Source organism: Leucopleurus acutus, assembly GCF_964270905.1.
Source record: "Leucopleurus acutus genome assembly, chromosome: X".
NCBI lineage: Eukaryota > Metazoa > Chordata > Mammalia > Artiodactyla > Delphinidae > Leucopleurus > Leucopleurus acutus.
In genome coordinates, this window is record NC_139148.1 from 13,000,159 (window position 1) to 13,019,388 (window position 19,230).

The 19,230-nt window shown below is 42.4% G+C and overlaps 1 protein-coding gene across 3 annotated transcripts in view; it reads right to left on the reverse strand.

Annotated features, from left to right (window-relative positions):
• CTPS2 (CTP synthase 2) overlaps positions 1 to 19,230 on the reverse strand; it is a 110,374-nt gene that overhangs the window by 81,574 nt on the left and 9,570 nt on the right. For all 3 annotated transcript variants that reach the window (XM_082865291.1, XM_082865289.1, XM_082865290.1), the window contains 6 exons: positions 16,464 to 16,634; positions 14,244 to 14,344; positions 5,989 to 6,105; positions 5,628 to 5,711; positions 4,704 to 4,784; positions 905 to 1,056 (listed from right to left, as the gene is read on the reverse strand). In XM_082865291.1, the coding sequence (XP_082721417.1) occupies positions 905 to 1,056; positions 4,704 to 4,784; positions 5,628 to 5,711; positions 5,989 to 6,105; positions 14,244 to 14,306 (497 nt within the window). In that variant the 5' untranslated portion in view covers positions 14,307 to 14,344; positions 16,464 to 16,634. The remainder of the gene's footprint in view (positions 1 to 904; positions 1,057 to 4,703; positions 4,785 to 5,627; positions 5,712 to 5,988; positions 6,106 to 14,243; positions 14,345 to 16,463; positions 16,635 to 19,230) is intronic.

The window sequence follows — 19,230 nt, forward strand, 5'->3', positions numbered from 1 at the left end:
AACAGCTAGTGAAAGGAGAAGCTGGGCTCTGAATCTATGGTGCCTGACACCAGAGCTTACGTTTTTTCATTGAGATATAACTGACATACAACATTACATTAGTTCCAGATGTACAACATAATGATTCAATATATTTATATATTACGAAATGATGACCGCAATATTCTAGTTAACATCTATCACCGCGCACAGTTACAAATTTTTGTGTGTGATAAGAACTTTTAAGATCTACTCCTTAGCAACACCAGAGCCTTCGTTTGTAACTACTGCGCCTATTGCCTCTACTTCAGCTGCAGGAGAAGTCAAGCAGCCAGGACTTTATGGAGTCACGCCTCAGCAACATTTAGTAAAAGAAAACAGGTGATGGGGATTTAATCTGTATATGACATCAAATTAGACAAACCTTGCTGAAATTAATATGACTGTCTTAAAGCTAAAACCTATCAGGGGTTTTTAATGCCGATACTGATAGTTAATAACTGCAGGATAGAACGACAATACCATAGCCAAAACTTCCCATTCAGAAGGATTTTCTTTAAGAAATGTTAGCCAAATCTTAAAAATAAGCAAAACAAAACAAAGCCTGTAGCATTTTAAACTGTTTAAAACATTCAGAAACGAAATAATAAACTAATCAATAAATGCTTCCAAAAGTTTTTTAAAATGCTGGAATCCAAATGCCTTCAATTCACTTTGCTTTAGTAGAGCAAAATCAAAGGCCCCAGAAATCTTCAGAGTACAGCAAAACACCCTAACAATATGCTAGAGCTTTAGATATTTCCAGAACCAAACATACCCATGTGGAAAGTGGAACGCTACATAGTTACCTTTCAAGGTACACCTCAGTGCTACCCCCAAACCTAAGAATTATGAAAACTTACATTAGTAATTCCTTTCACAGTACCTGTCAGCCATATTTTTCCACTTGAAAAGCAAATTGCTTGCAGAATCCCCAATAGGCAGATCCAATCTCTCTTTGAAATATTTAACGATGCCTTGTTCCTCCAAAAGCACAGGTACTCGGTAGGTGGAAGGAACATCGTGGATACATATAACCTGATCAATGATGATAAAACACCATATTTAATGGAACAACTCAAGTATGCCACAAAAATGAACGTAGGAATGAGGCAAAACTCAAGAGAGATAGCAGTTTATTTTTACTGACAGAAGAAAACCAGGAACACAGCAACCTAAACAGGAGTCAGAATTAACACAAGGTGACTTGGATCTAATTACAAAACACTTTGAAGTCATTATTCTACATCTGGAACCGTGGATGCTATGGTAGAATATATATATATGTTTTTCCCTATATACACATTCTTTGTTCGTAGTTCCTGGCACAGGGCTTCAAAAACATTCAAAATTTCCTGAGTTATAGGGGTAACTTTGTTAAGTTAATGAGGTGACTCAGGGTGGCCCCTAGATGACTTCAGGATGGGAGTTGGTCACCAGAAAAACCAAGCAGGTCATTAGAAGGCTGGAACTTTCAGCCACCTGACCTCCACGGAGGGGACAGGGGCTAGAGACTGAGTTCAATCAGGTGACCAGTGATTTACTCCATCATGCCTACGTAATGAAACTCCAATCAAAAGGCTGAACATCAGGACTCAGGAGAGCATCCTCGCCAGTGAATTGACAGATGTACCGGGAAGGGGGTGCACCCTGACTCCACAGGGATAAAAGTTCTTGTGCCTGGGACTCTCCTAGACCTTGCCCTATGTGTCTCTTCATCTGGCTCTTCACCTGCACCCTTTACAATTAAACAGTAATCATAAATATAGCACTTTCCGGAGGTGTGAGTCATTCTAGAGAATTATCAAACTTGAGGTGGTTATGGGAAGCTTCAACTTTGTAGTCAGCCCGGCAGAAGTGTGGGTGGCTTGGGACAATAGAAACCTGCGGCGAGTGTCTGAAGTGCACGGCAGTCTTACAAAGACCTGCGGAGTCTGATGCTCACTCCAGGTAGTTAGTGTCTGAGTTGAACTGCAGGAACCCCAGGGGGTGTCAGAGACTTGGTATTGGAACATGAATGCTTTATGTCAGTATCCAAGACACACGGCCCAAGGCACCATCTTCTAAGCCTAGGTTAAGGCAGTAGCAATGAATGCATACACCTTGTCTTCTCAGTGTGGGTATGAAGTTTGTTCACTCATTTGTTGTTGCTGCTGCTTCTGTAGTTGCTTTTGTCTGTGCTCCCTTCATTTGGGTAAATTTAGAAGCACACATTAACACACTTAAATTAATTACACTTGTGAGGGGAAAAAGGGCTCTTTTAAATGCCAGGTGGTGTGGTTGTTTTTCACACCCTAACGAGCTTTCACCACCCTCTCAGGTACATGCAAAGGGCTACTGGCAGGCATTTAAGGATCTGCCACACCCTAAATAAATGCCAAGAAATGTTCTGCCAACTCCAGGTGTTCAGTCTTTCCCAATCCATAGCTATCCAACCAAGGGTTCCTAAGCTGTTTGGACATGGACAACTTGATACTTAAGACTACTGTGTCTCACCCATGGATTCCCTGATACAATTCAAAGTGCCAAGATGTCACTGATATGAGGCTCCATCCCAATTATTAACTAAAATTATTGATAAACCTCTGGACGGCCACAACTCCCACAAGTGGAAGGCATGAGGTGTGGAGCTATTTACTCATTTATCCTCCAAGCCAGAGACATGTTTTCAAATATCATGGTAACAGAGAACATCACAGAGACACCTGTGACTTTCCATTCCCTCCTCAGCAATCCAGGTGAGAAGAGCTCTAAACGCAAGTTCACCAAGAACTAAGAAATGGGAGAATTAACTCATATGAGAAAAAGCAATGTGCTGACAGATGTAGAACACAAACTTATGGTTACTGGGTGGGGGGGAGTAGTGGGGGGGGATATTGGGAGATAGGGATTGACATATACATACTACTGTATATAAAATATAGATAACTAATAAGAACCTACTGTATAGCACAGGGCACTCTACTCCATACTCTGTCATGACCTATATGGGAAAAGAATCTAAAAAAGAGTAGATAAGGCTTCCCTGGTGGTGCAGTGGTTGAGAATCTGCCTGCTAATGCAGGGGACATGGGTTCGAGCCCTGGTCTGGGAGGATCCCATATGCCGCGGAGCAACTAGGCCCGTGAGCCACAACTACTGAGCCTGCGTGTCTGGAGCCTGTGCTCCGCAACAAGAGAGGCCGCTGTAGTGAGAGGCCCGCGTACCGCGATGAAGAGTGGCCCCCGCCTGCCACAACTAGAGAAAGCCTTCACACAGAAACGAAGACCCAACACAGCAAAAATAAATTAATTAATTAATAAACTCCTACCCCCAACATCTAAAAAAAAACTAAAAATAAAAAATAAAAAAAGAGTAGATAGATATATGTATATGTATAGCTGATTCACTTTGCTATACAGCAGAAACTAACACAACATTGTAAATCAACTATACTCCAATAAAAATTTTTTTTAAAAAAAGCAGTGTGCTAAAAAATGGCTAATAGACTAGCCTGTGGACTGATGAGATAGAACATTCTTCAGAATCTATAGTTATAAAGAAAATAAACTCAAGAATTCCCTGGCGGTCCAGTGGTTAGGACTCGGCACTTTCACTGCCGTGACCCAGGTTCAATCTCTGGTCGGGGAACTAAGATCCCGCAAGCCATGTGGCATGGCCAAAAAAAAAAGAAAAGAAAAGAGACTCCATACGGTTGAAAGTCTGGACTGTATCATCTGTTCGCAGAGCTCTCAGCAGCCCAACTCTAAAAGCTGTATCCTTCTATTTCGGAAACCAGGTTAAATGTGTGTGATACCCACACCAAGTACTATTTACAAAAAGCAACGGAACAAAACCGAAATGGCTTGATGACACACAGATATAGGAGAGTGCTTTAAACCTGCTATCACATTTTTCAAAGGAGTTCAGACTTGTGCACTGACCCTGAAGCATCAGGCAGTGAATACAACAGCCTGCCTCCTGAGACTCAGAAATCTGATTAGGTGGTTTTTAGGCTTCAGAGAACCCCGAGCTAATCTGAAGAAAACAAAAGGTTTCTGACAAACTTCACCTTTTTCCTGAGCACACGTCATATCACTTTTTAAACTCCAATCCCTTGTGCCTGAGCCTTATTGCAAACAAGAGACAGAGATAAGCAGATGAAAGAGAAAAAGATGAAAGAGAAAAGAAAAGCCGGCTCTTGGATACCCAGCTGGAAAGTCCTGCAGAACGGAGGACCTGAACCCACGTCACAGTGGTTTTTGTAGCAGTGAACTGAGCTGAGGTCACTGATGTAATCAGAAGTGATAGTGTGAACGTCACCGTAATGTGTGGTTTGGGGTGAGTTAAGCTGTAACAAGTACAAAAGAGAAATCAAAGTAAAAGCCATAAGTGTCCTGGAAAGACAAGATAAAGAGACGATAAGCAGGCTTCAAATGGTTCTCTCTCTAGAGGTTGGACTGCGAGTTAAAAAAAACAACCCACCTGGTTTTGTACCTACAATTAAAACTTAAGGAGTGAAACACACAATCTATTTCAGGAGTCTCAAGACTGTTCACTTAAGGGCAAGGGAGCCGTAGTTGCATATGAGTCCCCCAAATCTTTTATAAATGTTGTGAAAAGTAATACGATAACTTAAGAGGTGTGAAATGCTGGCATCAGCAGAAGCGCCTGCAAGGCATTCAAATAGAAAGAGCAGCACTAACCTGTTCAGGGTTCACGTGACAAAACATAGAAATCTTTTCCTTCACAGCCATTTCGATGGGCGTTGAACTTCGGCAGACAATCTGTCAAAGTCGATTACGCACGGGGTTAGCAGACAGGAATTGGGCTGTTCACACCGCCACTGATTTTCAGGAGGACGCTACATTAATTTTGCTCCAGAAGACTTGACCGAGTGGGCATTTCTCCACCCTGGGCGTTCCACTGGGCTACTAGAAATTGGTCTGAGCAGTAATATAAGCAAGTGTAACCAAACTCAACACAAATCCACCGGTAGGAAATGTCAAGGCATTTCTAGCGAACAGACTCGAGGCTCACAAATGTTACTTCTTTAAAACTACAAGAATAGAGCCAGACCAAGGGTTGGCAAACTTTTCTCTAAAGGGCCAGATGGTAAAAACTTTAGGCTTTGCAGGTCGTGCAGCTGCTGCCCTGACTCCTCATGGTACCGCCATGAGCAAAGGCAGCCAGAGATAAATGTGGACAACTTCCTTTACAGGAGGCAGGTCTGCAGGCCCTTACCTGCCAGCCTCTGATCTAGACTACTGGCAATAACTGGATTACTGCTATAAATAAGAGCAGGGATAGCCCCACCTAGCAGGCTCATAGGAAAATCTCCCAGGTCCCACCTCCCTCTAAGGGACCCAGGGACCACACAGATGACAGGACATTGCACTTGCCCAGATGTCAGTGTGGCCAATCAAATGAGGACCTGGAGAAGAAGAGATGGCCAATTTAGAAATGTGTGAAGCGACACTTGAGGATGAGGGAATAAGCCTTCCGCAGCTCCCAGATACAAAAAGCTCAGTCATAGAAACCATTTGAGAGCTAGGAAGGACTTAGATGATGTTATAGTTTAAGAAATGGAGGTCCTATTCCAAGAAACTTACCCACTCTCTTTAACTCACCAGATCGGGAGACAGGCCTAAGCCCCTCAACGCACGGACACTGTTTTGTGTGGGTTTGGTTTTCTGTTCTCCAGTAGCACTGGGCTGAAAAGAAATGGGTCACTGTCAGTACACTGGACATCTAGCTCTTCTGGATAATGAATGGCTTCCTGGTTTAAAATTTGGAATAGGGGGCTTCCCTGGCAGTCCAGTGGTTGACTCTGCACTTTCACTGCAGGGGGCGCAGGTTCAATCCCTGGTCAGGGAACTAAGATCCCACATGCCACACGATGCGGCCAAAACAAAAAGAAAGTGGAATAAACAGAGTATCATAGGAAGACCCACAGGAGTTGCTGACTACACACTTATCTGGAAAGCTCACCTGTGGGACAAGGCTAACATGGATATTACAGAAATTCTCTCTTTTTGCTTTAAACTGGAATTGTCTGAACGCTTCCACAAATGGCATTCCTTCAATGTCTCCAATGGTGCCACCCAGCTGGGAATGGAAAAAAAAGACACAAGAGATCAAATAGCTTCCGTGGTACACAGACTAACAGAACAATTCTTAATACACTAAGCGTGAGAACTGAAGTCCCCCGAAAATGGGGATCACTAATAGGCTGTCAACGCTTCACCTCATCAAGACTGAAAAAAAATTTTTTTTAAAGAAAAGGAGTGGGACTTCCCTGGTGGCACAGTGGTTAAGAATCTGCCTGCCAAGGCAGGGGACACGGGTTCGAGCCCTGCTCTGGGAAGATCCCACATGCCACGGAGCAACTAAGCCCGTGTGCCACAACTACTGAGCCTGTGCTCTAGAGCCCGCGAGTCACAACCACTGAAGCCCGCGTGCCTAGAGCCCGTGCTCCGCAACAAGAGAAGCCACCGCAATGAGAAGCCCACGCACCGCAATGAAGAATAGCCTCGCGGGCTTCCCTGGTGGCGCAGTGGTTGAGACTCTGCCTGCCGATGCAGGGGACACAGGTTCGTGCCCCGGCCCGGGAAGATCCCACATGCCGTGGAGCGGCTGGGCCCGTGAGCCATGGCCGCTGAGCCTGAGCATCCGGAGCCTGTGTTCCGCAACGGGAGAGGCCACAACAGTGAGAGGTCCGCATACCGCAAAAAAAAAAAAAAAAAAAAAAAATAGAGTAGCCTCGCTCGCCCCAACTAGGGAAAAGCCCGCGTGCAGCAACGAAGACCCAACGCAGCCAAAAATAAATAAATAATTTTTTTTTTTTAAAAAGGGTTTGTTTAAAAAAAAAAAAGAGCACTTTAAGAAAAGAGAAGGGAATTCCTAAGCAGATAAAAAGATCCAGAATATACACCACAGAGGAGTGAGATCAGTTAGTTTCTACCAGTGGTCCCGTTGGAAGGGAGAATTGAAATCCGGTGACAATGTGAGAAAAGGGAGAGCCATGGTTCTGCCCGGTGTGAAACAGTTAGCATTCTCCCTCTCTCTGTCTCTGTCTCTGTCTCTCTCTCTCTTCATGTACACACACACACAAACAAACACACATACACACACACACACACACACACACACACACCTGTATGCAGCTGAACAGTCTCCTTGTAATGGTGGTACTACCAGAATTAAATCACTTGTACTAAAACATGCTGTCTCTCTGAAAGAAGTAGTACCAAAAGCCCCAGGAATATTCCTGACAGTGTAATCCTTTGACAAATGTTAACTTAATTTACATTGTACTTCCAAGAAAGTTACTTAAGCATTTTACTTTAGACAAGGATAAAATTTCACCTTAACGCGTTCATCCTCACCATATTTAAATACTTAAAGATTATCACCCAGATTTTTAAATTAATTCTTTAGCATCTGAGCATCTACTACGGGCTCAACACTTTAAATGAGCCGCTGGGAAGAACTTAAGACAACCTGCTCCTGAGGAGCTCGGAGTTTAGCGAGGAGAATAAGGCAGAGCTAAAGAACAATAACGCAAGAGCAAAACTTGACCACGAAGTGGAACGATCGGGATGCTGAGGAGGAAGAGATCACGGTGGGCCCAGGCCCAGGATCCACCACCTTCCCCGGCTTCAGCTACTCGACTGGGTCCAAAATCTACTTGCAGCCCGGACCTCTCCTCCCAGCGCCGCTGGGCTTTGAAGCCAACTTGTCCGTGACATCTTGGATGGATCAGTAAGTATTCAAACTTACCATGCCCCAAACTGAACCCCTGGTCCCCACAGCCCTGGGCCTGTTTGTCTGGGGGCTTCTCCCTCATCTCAGCAACAGCATCTCCTACCACTAACGGGTTCAAGCTAGAGGTCTGGAAATCATCCTCCATTCCCGCCTTTTCCTTACCCAACCCTGTCCAGTGAGCTGTACCTCCAAAACATTCTTGAAAATCTCTCCACTGCTATTTCCACCACTACCACCCTAGACGCCCAAGCCAACACCATCTTTTGCAGGGATTACGGCAATCGTCTAAGCCTGCGGTGGCTAAGGTGGCCTGCTGTCTATTTTCACACATGAAGCTATACTGGCACACGGCCGTGCCCACCCACACGTCCCCTAAGGCTGCTTGGGCACTGCAATGGCAGGGTGGAGTAGCTGTGACAGAGACTCTCTGACCTGCAAACCCAAACACATTTACTATCTGGCCCTTCACAGAAAAAGTTGGCTGCCCCCAATTTTAATGGCCTCCCAGCTTCCACCCTCTCCTGTCCTACCAACCATCTGTCATACAGCAGCAGAGTGACCTTTTAAAACTCAGAATACATCTCTCCCATGCTTATAACCTTCAGCAGCTCACTGCTTGACTAAAAATAAAATCTAAACTCCTTTAGGCAGCCAACAAAAGGCCCTACATGATCTGACCCTGAAACATATCTCTAATCTCATCTCATGCCCCACTCCCACCTGCCCCCTTCCCATCCCCCTACTCCCCCAGCCTCCACCTCTGTGCTCCAGCCCCACTGGCCTTTTAGGTCCTCAGATGGCTTACGGTCTTCCTTCCTGCCCCTTAGGCCCTCCAACCCACCTTCATCATCTACACCTTACTTCCTTTTTATCCTTCAGCCCGGGGAGCTGTGTCCCCCCCAGAGAGCACAACCCTGACCACCCACCTAAAGCACCCTGTCTCTCCCCTTCCTAGTAACACAGCACAAGGTGCCATTATTTTATTTGAGTCCTTGTCTCCTGTCTCTCTACCCCACTGGGCTGTAAGGCCCATGAGGGCAGGAACTTCCTGCCATATCTCCAGCACAAGTCCAGAGCCCTGCACACAGCACTGGGAGTTTAGGTTAGTGGTCAGGACAGGACAGAACGGTCTTGAAATTCAATATAAGCCCTAGGTCACAGCGTTCTAGTACCTGTTACCATAATTACAACAGAATCAAACTAAGAAGTCTGAGGATTTCATTGCTACAGAAGAAATTATTCTTTACTAACTTTAACTAAGATAACAAAACATAATTAAAATTCAATTCTCCTGGCTACGGAACAGATAGAAATGTATGATTATTCTGTAAATGAATGACAAACTTAATTATGAAAATCCAAGAAATAAAACATGAAATCAGGAAACTGGCAGGGGGTGAGGGGTGTAAGTGCTCACTAACTATAATACACCAGAATCCAATGGGGGGAAAATATGTAGGAAAAAAAGAGGTCTGCACTTAAACTAAATCATAAGGACGCATTTTCTGGTTTTTGATGGGGGCTATTCTGGGAGTAAGCAGGGAATCCGGCAAAGGAAGCAAAAGCTTTAAACGTTACCTGCTTCCACCCCCACTGCACCCTCTCTGCCAATTTGGAAAGTCCCATTTCTCCTCTGATTCACCATTATCGTCATTGTGATCAGAAACTTTCAGTGTTATTCCTAGAGTAGCCCTAAGTTAATTCTTTCCTCGCACAACAGGGAAAATATCACCCATAACAACATGTTAAGATCTATCCAAACCAAAGCTGAAGCAGCAAACAAATTTATGGGATGTGCAATGTCCATTTTGCCTTTAAGGAAAGGAATCTTCTCTGAAAGTTGCTGAGAGAGTAAATCTTAAAAGTTCTCATCACAAGAAAAAAAACATTTTCTAACTATGTGAGATGATGGATGTTGACGGAATTTATGATGCTCATCAATTCACAATATAGGGACTTCCCTGGTGGCAGTGGTTAAGAATCCACCTGCCAGACACTATAAAACTCTTAGAGGAAAACACAGGCAGAAGATTCTATGACATAAATCACAGCAAGATCCTTTTTGACCCACCTCCTAGAGAAATGGAAATAAAAACAGAAATAAACAAATGGGACCTAATGAAATTTCAAAGCTTTGGCACAGCAAAGGAAACCATAAACAAGAGGAAAAGACAACCCTCAGAATAGGAGGAGATATCTGCAAATGAAGCAACTGACAAAGGATTAATCTCCAAAATTTACAAGCAGCTCATGCAGCTCAATATCAAAAAAACAAACAACCCAATCCAAAAATGGGCAGAAGACCTAAATAGACATTTCTCCAAAGAAGATACACACATTAAAAAAAAAGAAGAAGAAGATATACAGATTGCCAACAAATACACGAAAGTATGCTCAACATCACTAATCATTAGAGAAATGCAAATCAAAACTACAATGAGGTATCACCTCACACTAGTCAGAATGGCCATCATCAAAAAATCTACACATAATAAATGCTGGAGAGGGTGTGAAGAAAAGGGAACCCTCTTGCACTCTTGGTGGGAATGCAAATTGATACAGCCACTATGGAGAACAGTATGGAGGTTCCTTAAAAATCTAAAATTGAACTACCATATGACCCAGGAATCCCACTACTGGGCATATACCCTGAGAAAACCATAATTCAAAAAGAGTCATGTACCACAACGTTCATTACAGCTCTATTTACAACAGCCAGGACATGGAAGCAACCTAAGTGTCCATTGACAGACGAATGGATAAAGAAGATGTGGCACATATGTACAATGGAGTATTACTCAGCCATAAAAAGAAACGAAATTGAACTATTTGTAGTGAGGTGGATGGACCCAGAGTCTGTAACACAGAGTGAAGTAAGTCAGAAAGAGAAAAACAAATACCGTATGCTAACACATATACATGGAATTTAAAATAAATGGTTATGAAGAACCTAGGGGCAGGACAGGAATGAAGACGCAGACGTAGAGAATGGACTTGAGGACACGGGGTGGGGGAAGGGTAAGCTGGGATGAAGTGAGAGAGTGGCATGGACATATATACACTACCAAATGTAAAATCGATAGCTAGTGGGAAGCAGCCGCTTAGCACGGGGAGATCAGCTCAGTGCTCTGTGACCACCTAGAGGGGTGGGATAGCGAGGGTGGGAGGGAGACGCAAGAGGGAGGAGATATGGGGATATATGTATGTGTATAGCTGATTCACTTTGTTATAAAGCAGAAACTAACACGCCACTGTAAAGCAATTATACTCCAATAAAGATGTTAAAAAATAAAAAATTAAAATAAAAAAAAAAGAATCCACCTGCCAATTCAGGGGACACAGGTTCAGGCCCTGGTCTGGGAAGATCCCACATGCCGCGCAGCAACTAAGCCTGTGCGCCACAACTACTGAGCCTGTGCTCTAGAGCCCGTGAGCCACAACTACTGAGCTCACGTGCCACAACTACTGAAGCCCGCGCGCCAAGAGCCCGCGCTCTGCACCAAGAGCCTGTGCTCCACAACAAGAGAAGCCACCGCAATGAGAAGCCCGCGCACCGCAACGAAGAGTAGCCCCCAATCGCTGCAACTGGAGAAAGCCCGCATGCAGCAACGAAGACCCAACGCAGCCAAAAATAAACAAATTAAATAAATAAATAAATAAATGGGAAAAAAGCAAAATTAAAGTGGAGAAATTCATTTTAACACTATATTTTATGTAGCAGAGTGTATCAAAAATATTATCATTTCAACATCACCAATTTTTTTTAAATTACGAGGCACTTTACATTCTTTTTTTTTCATACTAAGTCTTTGAAACCCAGTTATATTTTAAACTCACAGCACGTCTCAGTTTGGATGGGCTACTTTCACATGCTCAACAGCCCCATGTGGAGAGTGGCTACCATATTGGACAAGGTGGTACTCTGCAACAAATAACCACTGTAAACCAAAGGTGTGAGGGCTTGTCCGACCCTTTGCTGGGCTTGAATAAAATCAGTCTTGGGCTGATCTTTAAGATTTTGAAATTGCTAAATGGCACCTTCAAGTTGACATTAATAAGTTTTTTTCAAAAAGTAAAATGATGCATGCACATGGTTAAAAACCAAATTGTACAGCAGAGCTTACAATAGAAAGCAAGAGTTCCCTGCCCCACTCTTCCCTCTCCCAAGTCTGATTCCCCAAGGCAAGCGCTTTATTTTTTTATTTACTTTATTTATTTTTGGCTGCGTTGGGTCTTCGTTGCTGCGTGCGGGCTTTCTCTAGTTGCGGGGAGCGGGGGCTACTCTTCGTTGCGGTGTGCGGGCTTCTCATTGCGGTGGCTTCTCTTGTTGCAGAGCACGGGCTCTAGGTGCGCGGGCTTCAGTAGTTGTGGCTCGCAGGCTCAGTAGTTGTGGCGTACGGGCTTAGTTGCTCCGCAGCATGTGGGATCTTCCCGGACCAGGGCTCGAACCCATGTCCCCTGCACTGGCAGGCGGATTCTTAACCACTGTGCCACCAGGGAAGCCCGGCAAGCGCTTTAACTTCTTTGTTGGGATTTCTTCTGGTAGTTGCCTCCATATCTCTAAACCAAAGCTCATGCATCTCAGCTCTTCCTCAACTTAGCCATTTCAGACACCCTCTAATGAACGTAGGTGTACTTCCTGCTGTGACAGATGAGGATGCAGCTCTCTGGTACCCCCATCCCCAGATACCAATCTCAATTGTTAATTCTACTGGTTACTTTCCTAACCTGAGATACTTTTGCTTCTTCTTCAGCCAAATACTAACAGTATCTGTAGACCCTCGCAGTGTAAAATGAGGTTCTGCCCACCCCCTTCCCCTCCAGCACTCCTCCACCCCCTCCACCTCACGATCCCTCTTTTCAAAGTTGATGACACATTCCTGCTTTTAAGGTTTCTCTGATTCATCCTGGAGATGGGTCCTAAAAACTGAAAATCAATAAAGAGAGTGACCGTACCAGTCTCCTTCACCGTAGAGTCAAGCTATGCCCCGGTTTACATCTTTGTTCTCATATCAGATGTTATTCTCCTGACACTTTTCCTGCCTTTCTCTTTTCTCACACTATTTGTCTTTATTATTGCTTCAATTTGTTTGCAAACTATTCACTGTATTAGATATTAAATTTTTTTAAAGGAAGCAAGCCTAGTTATGCAGACATGGTCAGTTTATAAAACTTCACCAAGCTATACATCTGTGATATGTGCACTTTTCTGTGTTTATGTTATACTCCGATTTTTAAAAATTATAAAGGAAGCATCCTCTCTTTCCTCGTAAATTGTGAAGGAAGAAATACAAAGGGAGAGAAAATTTTATATAGCACACTTATACATTTACATTAAGTTTATCAACCATACCATTATAGTAGCAAAATATATAATTAATATATGATAGTACAGCGCATTTACGTTAAGATTATCAGCTCTACTATTAACGAAATGGATATTGTGGGTAGCATAATATCTGTTTGCAAACACTGATAACGATGACAATAATAGCAGCTAACATGTTTATTGAGCACCTCCTAAATGCCAGACATGGCCAAGTGCTTTTTACATTATTGTATTTAATTCTTGCAACAACCCTGTTATTATTATCTTCTTGTTATTACAATATTACACTATCATATTGTTATAGATGAGTACATTGACACTTTGAGAAGTAACTTGCCAAGTCATACAAGCATCTTAACAATGGTTAATAATTTTCGAGCACTTAGTATAGATCCAACACAATCTAAGCACTAAACGTATTGGCTTATTTAATCCTCAAAACATTATCCCCACTTGGTAGATGAATAAATTGAGGCACAGAGTAGTTAAGCAAACTTGGCCAAGGTCACCCAGCTGGTAAGTGAACCAGCTGGGCTATGAACCCAAGCAGTCTGACTCCAGACTCTTAACCACTAAGCCATACACCACTTGGGGTGAGGGCAGAAATGTGAACTTGGGGAGTCTGCCGCTAGGAACGGAAACGTTCATTATTCTGCTGTCCCGTCTGGCAATTAGGTCAACTGACCTTTAGATAAGGAGTACATGGATGTTATTCTCATTCTGCACATTGAGAGGAAGGGAAGCAGTGAACAAGTGGCAAGTTCAAATACTAAGCTCTTTCTTTAAACAGCTAATACTCACTTCTCACCTCCAAATCACCTCTACAGTCGGACTTGCCTAACTTGGTCTCTCTCTACTTCCAAAGCATTTTGCAAACAGCACTCAGTAGAATGCATTCTGTGACTGACCAGTCCTCACTTGCAGACTGCTGCACGCCCCAGGAGTAATCACCCAGTTTAAGCCAGTCTTGCCCACTGACTTGTGACCACAAAAGCAGGGGCCATCTATGTCGCTCCCTGCTGTAATCCCACCTCCTAGGCCGGTGTCCAGCACACATGAGGCCATCTACACATATCTGTTGAATGAATGAAGACCAGCTGCTTAAAAACCCATAAGGATATAAAATTATAACGAAAAGTTCCATGCTTGCCTCAATAACACATATTTGGGGCTCTTCCTTATGACCATCCACAGGCACCATGGCTTGATTCATAACCCACTCCTGGACAGCATCAGTAATGTGAGGGACAACTGTAGAAAGAAGTAATAATTAGCACAAAAGCTTATTTCATGGTCATGGTCATGAGAAATGAATGTATTAGTGTCTTTAGACCTCCCAAATAACCCAAAACCCACCTGGCAAATTAGACAAGCTACAGTCCTCACATTATTATCCATCTCACTGAAATTAATACTATAGATGTAACATAGGTTTAGTCATTTAAATGTTATGCCATTTCCCTTGAAATGGACCAGCCACAGAGAGAGAGAAGAAATGCCATCTTTGATGCTATCTATAGAAAACACCTATAATGCCAACTAAAAACTGTGCAAGGAGGGCTGCCAAGGGTGCTGAATACTGGACTCCAAGGGGAAGAAGGTCTCAGAGTGGCCCAGCCCTGCAGACCCTGGGCAATTCGCCAGTCAGTGTGGAAGGGTCACTCAGAGGGTGTACACGAAGCCTGCATGCTGACCAGAGGCCTGAGGCTGCTAATCTCAGCCGAAGAGACAAAAAGATGCAGCCAACTAACCTAATGTGATGTACAAAGCAGGAATGTTGGCCTGTGGGAAGCTGACGCGGATAGCGCCTGTCATCTGCTCCACCGCCACCTGCAGCTCCCCGGCCCCAGCTGCTCCCGCGAGGCGGAAGTCGTCTCTGATTGGTGCGTTTGGAACGACCCACCACACATGCCCAGCCCGACCCCTTTCTGGGAGGGCGGGGTAGGTCTGGCTCTGCCTCCACGTGGGCAGCGCAGGGACCGGGGTCAAGGCCCAGGTCTGGGGCCTTGCCCTCTCCCCAAGTTTGGGACGTGGCAGGTATGAGGCAGCAACTCTCCCTCCCCCGGGTCTTCCCAATACCTACACTTGGGGGAAAACTATTAGAAAGTACAATTGTAGCTAAGATCTAAACCACACCGTCCAGTGTCAGCAGTAACATAGCTGATCTTTTGATCTCCATCTGTCCAACTTCTTTATCTACTTCTCAGCTGCTTTCCAACATGAAGGTGATTTAAAGGGGATGGGGAATTAGCACCTTTACCCTACCACGTAGGAACTTATGAATACAAGGGGGGGGTGCCTGTGGGTCTCTCTTCAAGGACAAAAGAGAATAAGAATCATACCCCCCATGAAAAGGGTTGGTGAAAAAAAGGTCATATCATGCTGCCCTCCAGTTCAATCCCCGCGCCCCCCCACGTCCCCCCCATTACTGTTCTTCTTCAAAGGGGAGTAATCATCATCCATGCAAAGATACAAGAAAAAAGTAGAAAAAGAACATATTAAATAAAGGACAGACAAAAACAAACCAAAATAAATCTATACCCCAATCAGATGTGTGATGAATAAATGGTTCCCCATGGATTTTATAAATAAAAGCTAAAGAGAGAAAGAGAAAGAGGACAGAAACATGGACTAAAGGAAACAATGACATTAGTTAAAAAAAAAAAGACTGATGAAAATACAATCAATCAGGAACATGGAGGATGAACTTGAAACCTTTGAGGAAAATGAAAAGTAAAAGTTTGTATGGTGACATCACGGTGATCATTTTGAAATGTATAAAAACATCAAACCGCTATGTTGTGTAACAGGAACTAACATAGTGTTGCAGGTCAGTTATACGTCAAAAACAAACTCATAAAAGAGATCAGATTTGTGGTTATGGGGCAGGGGGGACTGGATGAAGGTAGTCAAAAGGTACAAACTTCCAGTCATAAGATAAATAAGTACTAGGGATGTAATACACACCATGATAACTATAATTAACACTGCTCTATGTTATATATGAAAGTTGTTGAGAGTAAATCCTAAGAGTTTTCATCACAAGGGAAACATTTTTGTCTGTTTCTTTAATTTTGCATCTATCAGAGATGATGGATGTTCACTAAACTTATTGTGGTCATCATTCCATGATGTATGTAAGTCAAATCATTATGCTGTACACCCTAAACTTATACAGTGCTGTATGTCAATTATAGCTCAATAAAACTGGAGAAAAAAAAAAAAAGAAGGAAAGAAAAGGAGGAGAAAACAGGGATCTGAAAAGGACTGGAGCTTGTAGAGCACAGGGACCCCCTCATCTTCAGGTCTATTTTGAGCAGGGTGTGAGTGCTCAGCACACAGGGCCCCTAATGTTTGTGGAATATAATACCTTGTACTGTTTTCCCCAGGTAATCGCCACGCCTCTCTTTATTGATCACATGTTGATATATCTTCCCAGTGGTGATGTTGTTGTCTTTATAAAGATTAATGTCCAAGAACCTTTCATAATTTCCAAGGTCTAAATCAACTTCTCCACCATCGTTTAAGACAAACACTTCACCTGGGATAAAACGGCAATGTAAAAATTAAAAATTTGCTTGCAGTAGATTATTTTTCAAAGATGAGCACAATATATTAAAGGGCCGGTAAAAGACTTATTTATAAGCCATAGTGTATCACCATTTCCATATTTCAATGGGAAAATTTAGCAATTCGATTCTATCCATGAAAGTGCATTGGAAAAATTCTGGTATTCTATTACAGTAGTTTTAAATGCTTACTGAAATTCTGTCCTCAAGATTTAGCTTTTCCAAACTCATCATATACCACATGAAAAAGGGACTTTAAAACAGCAATTTTTAAAACAAATAGCAATTGACTTCAAAGCATCAGTATCCCAGACTCTGAAATGGGCGTAAGAAAATTTTCATTGATTCCAGTCTTGGGTAAAGTCATTATTGAACAGACAGTAGATGAAAAGCAGGGCCTCCACTAGCCCACGGGGCGAGTTGGTGAAACTGAGGCCAAAAAGAAAGTGAGCAACAAGCCACCTGCACAACAGCACCGTGATGAAGGATACAGATGAAGACTTGGGACTTCCCTGGTGGCGCAGTGGTTAAGAATCCACCTGCCAATGCAGGGGACACAGGTTCAAGCCCTGGTCCGGGAAGATTTCACATGCCGCAGAGCAACTAAGCCCACACGCCGCAACTACTGAAGCCTGCGTGCCACAACTACTGAAGCCCACGTGCCTAGAGCCCAAGGTCTGCAACAAGAGAAGCCACGGCAGTGAGAAGCCCGCGCGCCACAATGAAGAGTAGCCCCTGCTCACCACAACTAGAGAAAGCCTGTGGGCAGCAACAAAGACCCAACACAGCCAAAAAAAAAATTTTTATTAATTAATTAATTTTTTAAAAGTGTGTATAGATGAAGACTTAATCACATGACCGGCAACTGTGTTGACTACTAGGCATGCCTCTGGGTCTCCAGCGTTACTTGAGGGCATCGATTGGGAGTCCAATGTCCTAAAGCCACTTGTCAGAACTGAACCTCTCCCTGATTAAGGAAATTCTATCATTTACTTCTATAGCTAGATGTTCACAGCATAAAAAGAAGGTTGGCTAGCTTCTGAACCTAATCAGAAGCCTTTTATAGTCTCATTTATGTCTCCCTCATAAGGTACCTATGTGTGACCGGAAAGATCTCTAACTTTAAGGACAAAAGAGCAAAATGATGAAATTGCAATATTTTCGTGTTTCCCAAATTCCATTTCCAGTTCAAATTCTACTTTCTCATGTTTATCAGGAATTGCCAATCCATGGAAAAGTCTTTGTACTTTGATCATCTTAACTTCTGCCAAATAGGGGAAGATCTCTGAAATCTCTCTAGTTAATTCAGGCCCAATCCAGTTTGGCAATTCTCCAGGTATACGGCAAAGGTCTTGAAATTTTAGATTCCTAAATTTTAAAATTTTAGATTCCTATTATGTTTTTAGAAGAAAAATAAAAGCTGTAGATCATGTTTTCAAGAACTTTTTTTTTGATTTAATGCAATTATAATAAAAATGCCAACAGATTTTTTTTAACTTGACAGTGAAACTAAAGTTAATTTGGAAGAAAAACAGGTGTGATTACCAAAACAAAACACATGAAAAATAAATAAAAATAAAAGCCCTTAAAAAATAACAGTGAGTAAAGGAAGATTAAAATATATATGTGTTAAAAAAATAAATAAAATAAAATTCAAAAAAAGTGTATATATTTATATATTTCAGTATATACAAATATGGAATAAGACAACATGAACAAATACTACACAAAATACCCCAAAAAGTCCCTATTACATAAAGGAATTTAATACATGACTAAAAAAACCAAAGATATCATTACAAATCAAAGTAGGTAAAATACACAGAAATAAATTTCAAAGAAATGTGTAGGACCTATATGAAGAAAACTTTACTTCAGAGACATAAAAGAAGGTATGGATAAAATGAAAGCCACTTATACAGTTCCTGAATAGGCCAGTCAATATTTGCAGTGTTTAATTCTTCCCCAAATTTAAAGAGTCATTTCTCATAAACTTTGATAAAAGGACTCTGAAGTTAATCTTGAAGACAACTAACATTTCAATGTTTAAAAAAGGAGAAAAGGAATAATGAGAAAAGTCCTGATAATAAAAAGCTGCAGTTATTAAAATGGTAGGCAGGAATAAACAAAGAGATCTGGAACAGAGCAGAATACAAAGACAGAAATTTAGTATATACTGAAAGGTGGTATTTCAAGTCAGTGGAGAAAGGATGCAATCTTTGATAATTGCAATTAGGAATAGTGGCTAATCAGAAAAAAATTTAGAGAAAAAATTATGTTACATCCTCATCTCCCACCAAATTAAATTCCAGATGTATTAACAATATTAAAGTAAAAGCAAATGGTGGTGATCATTTAAAAATGTACAGAAACATCAAATCACTATATTGTGCACCAGGAACACAGTGTTGTAAGTCAATTATACTTCAAAAGCAAACTCATAGAAAAAGAGATCAGATTTGTGCTTACCAGAGGATAGGGGTGGGGTGAGGGGAATTGGATGAAGGTGGTCGAAAGGTACAGACTTCCAGTTATAAGATAAGTAAGTACTAGGGATGTAATGTACAG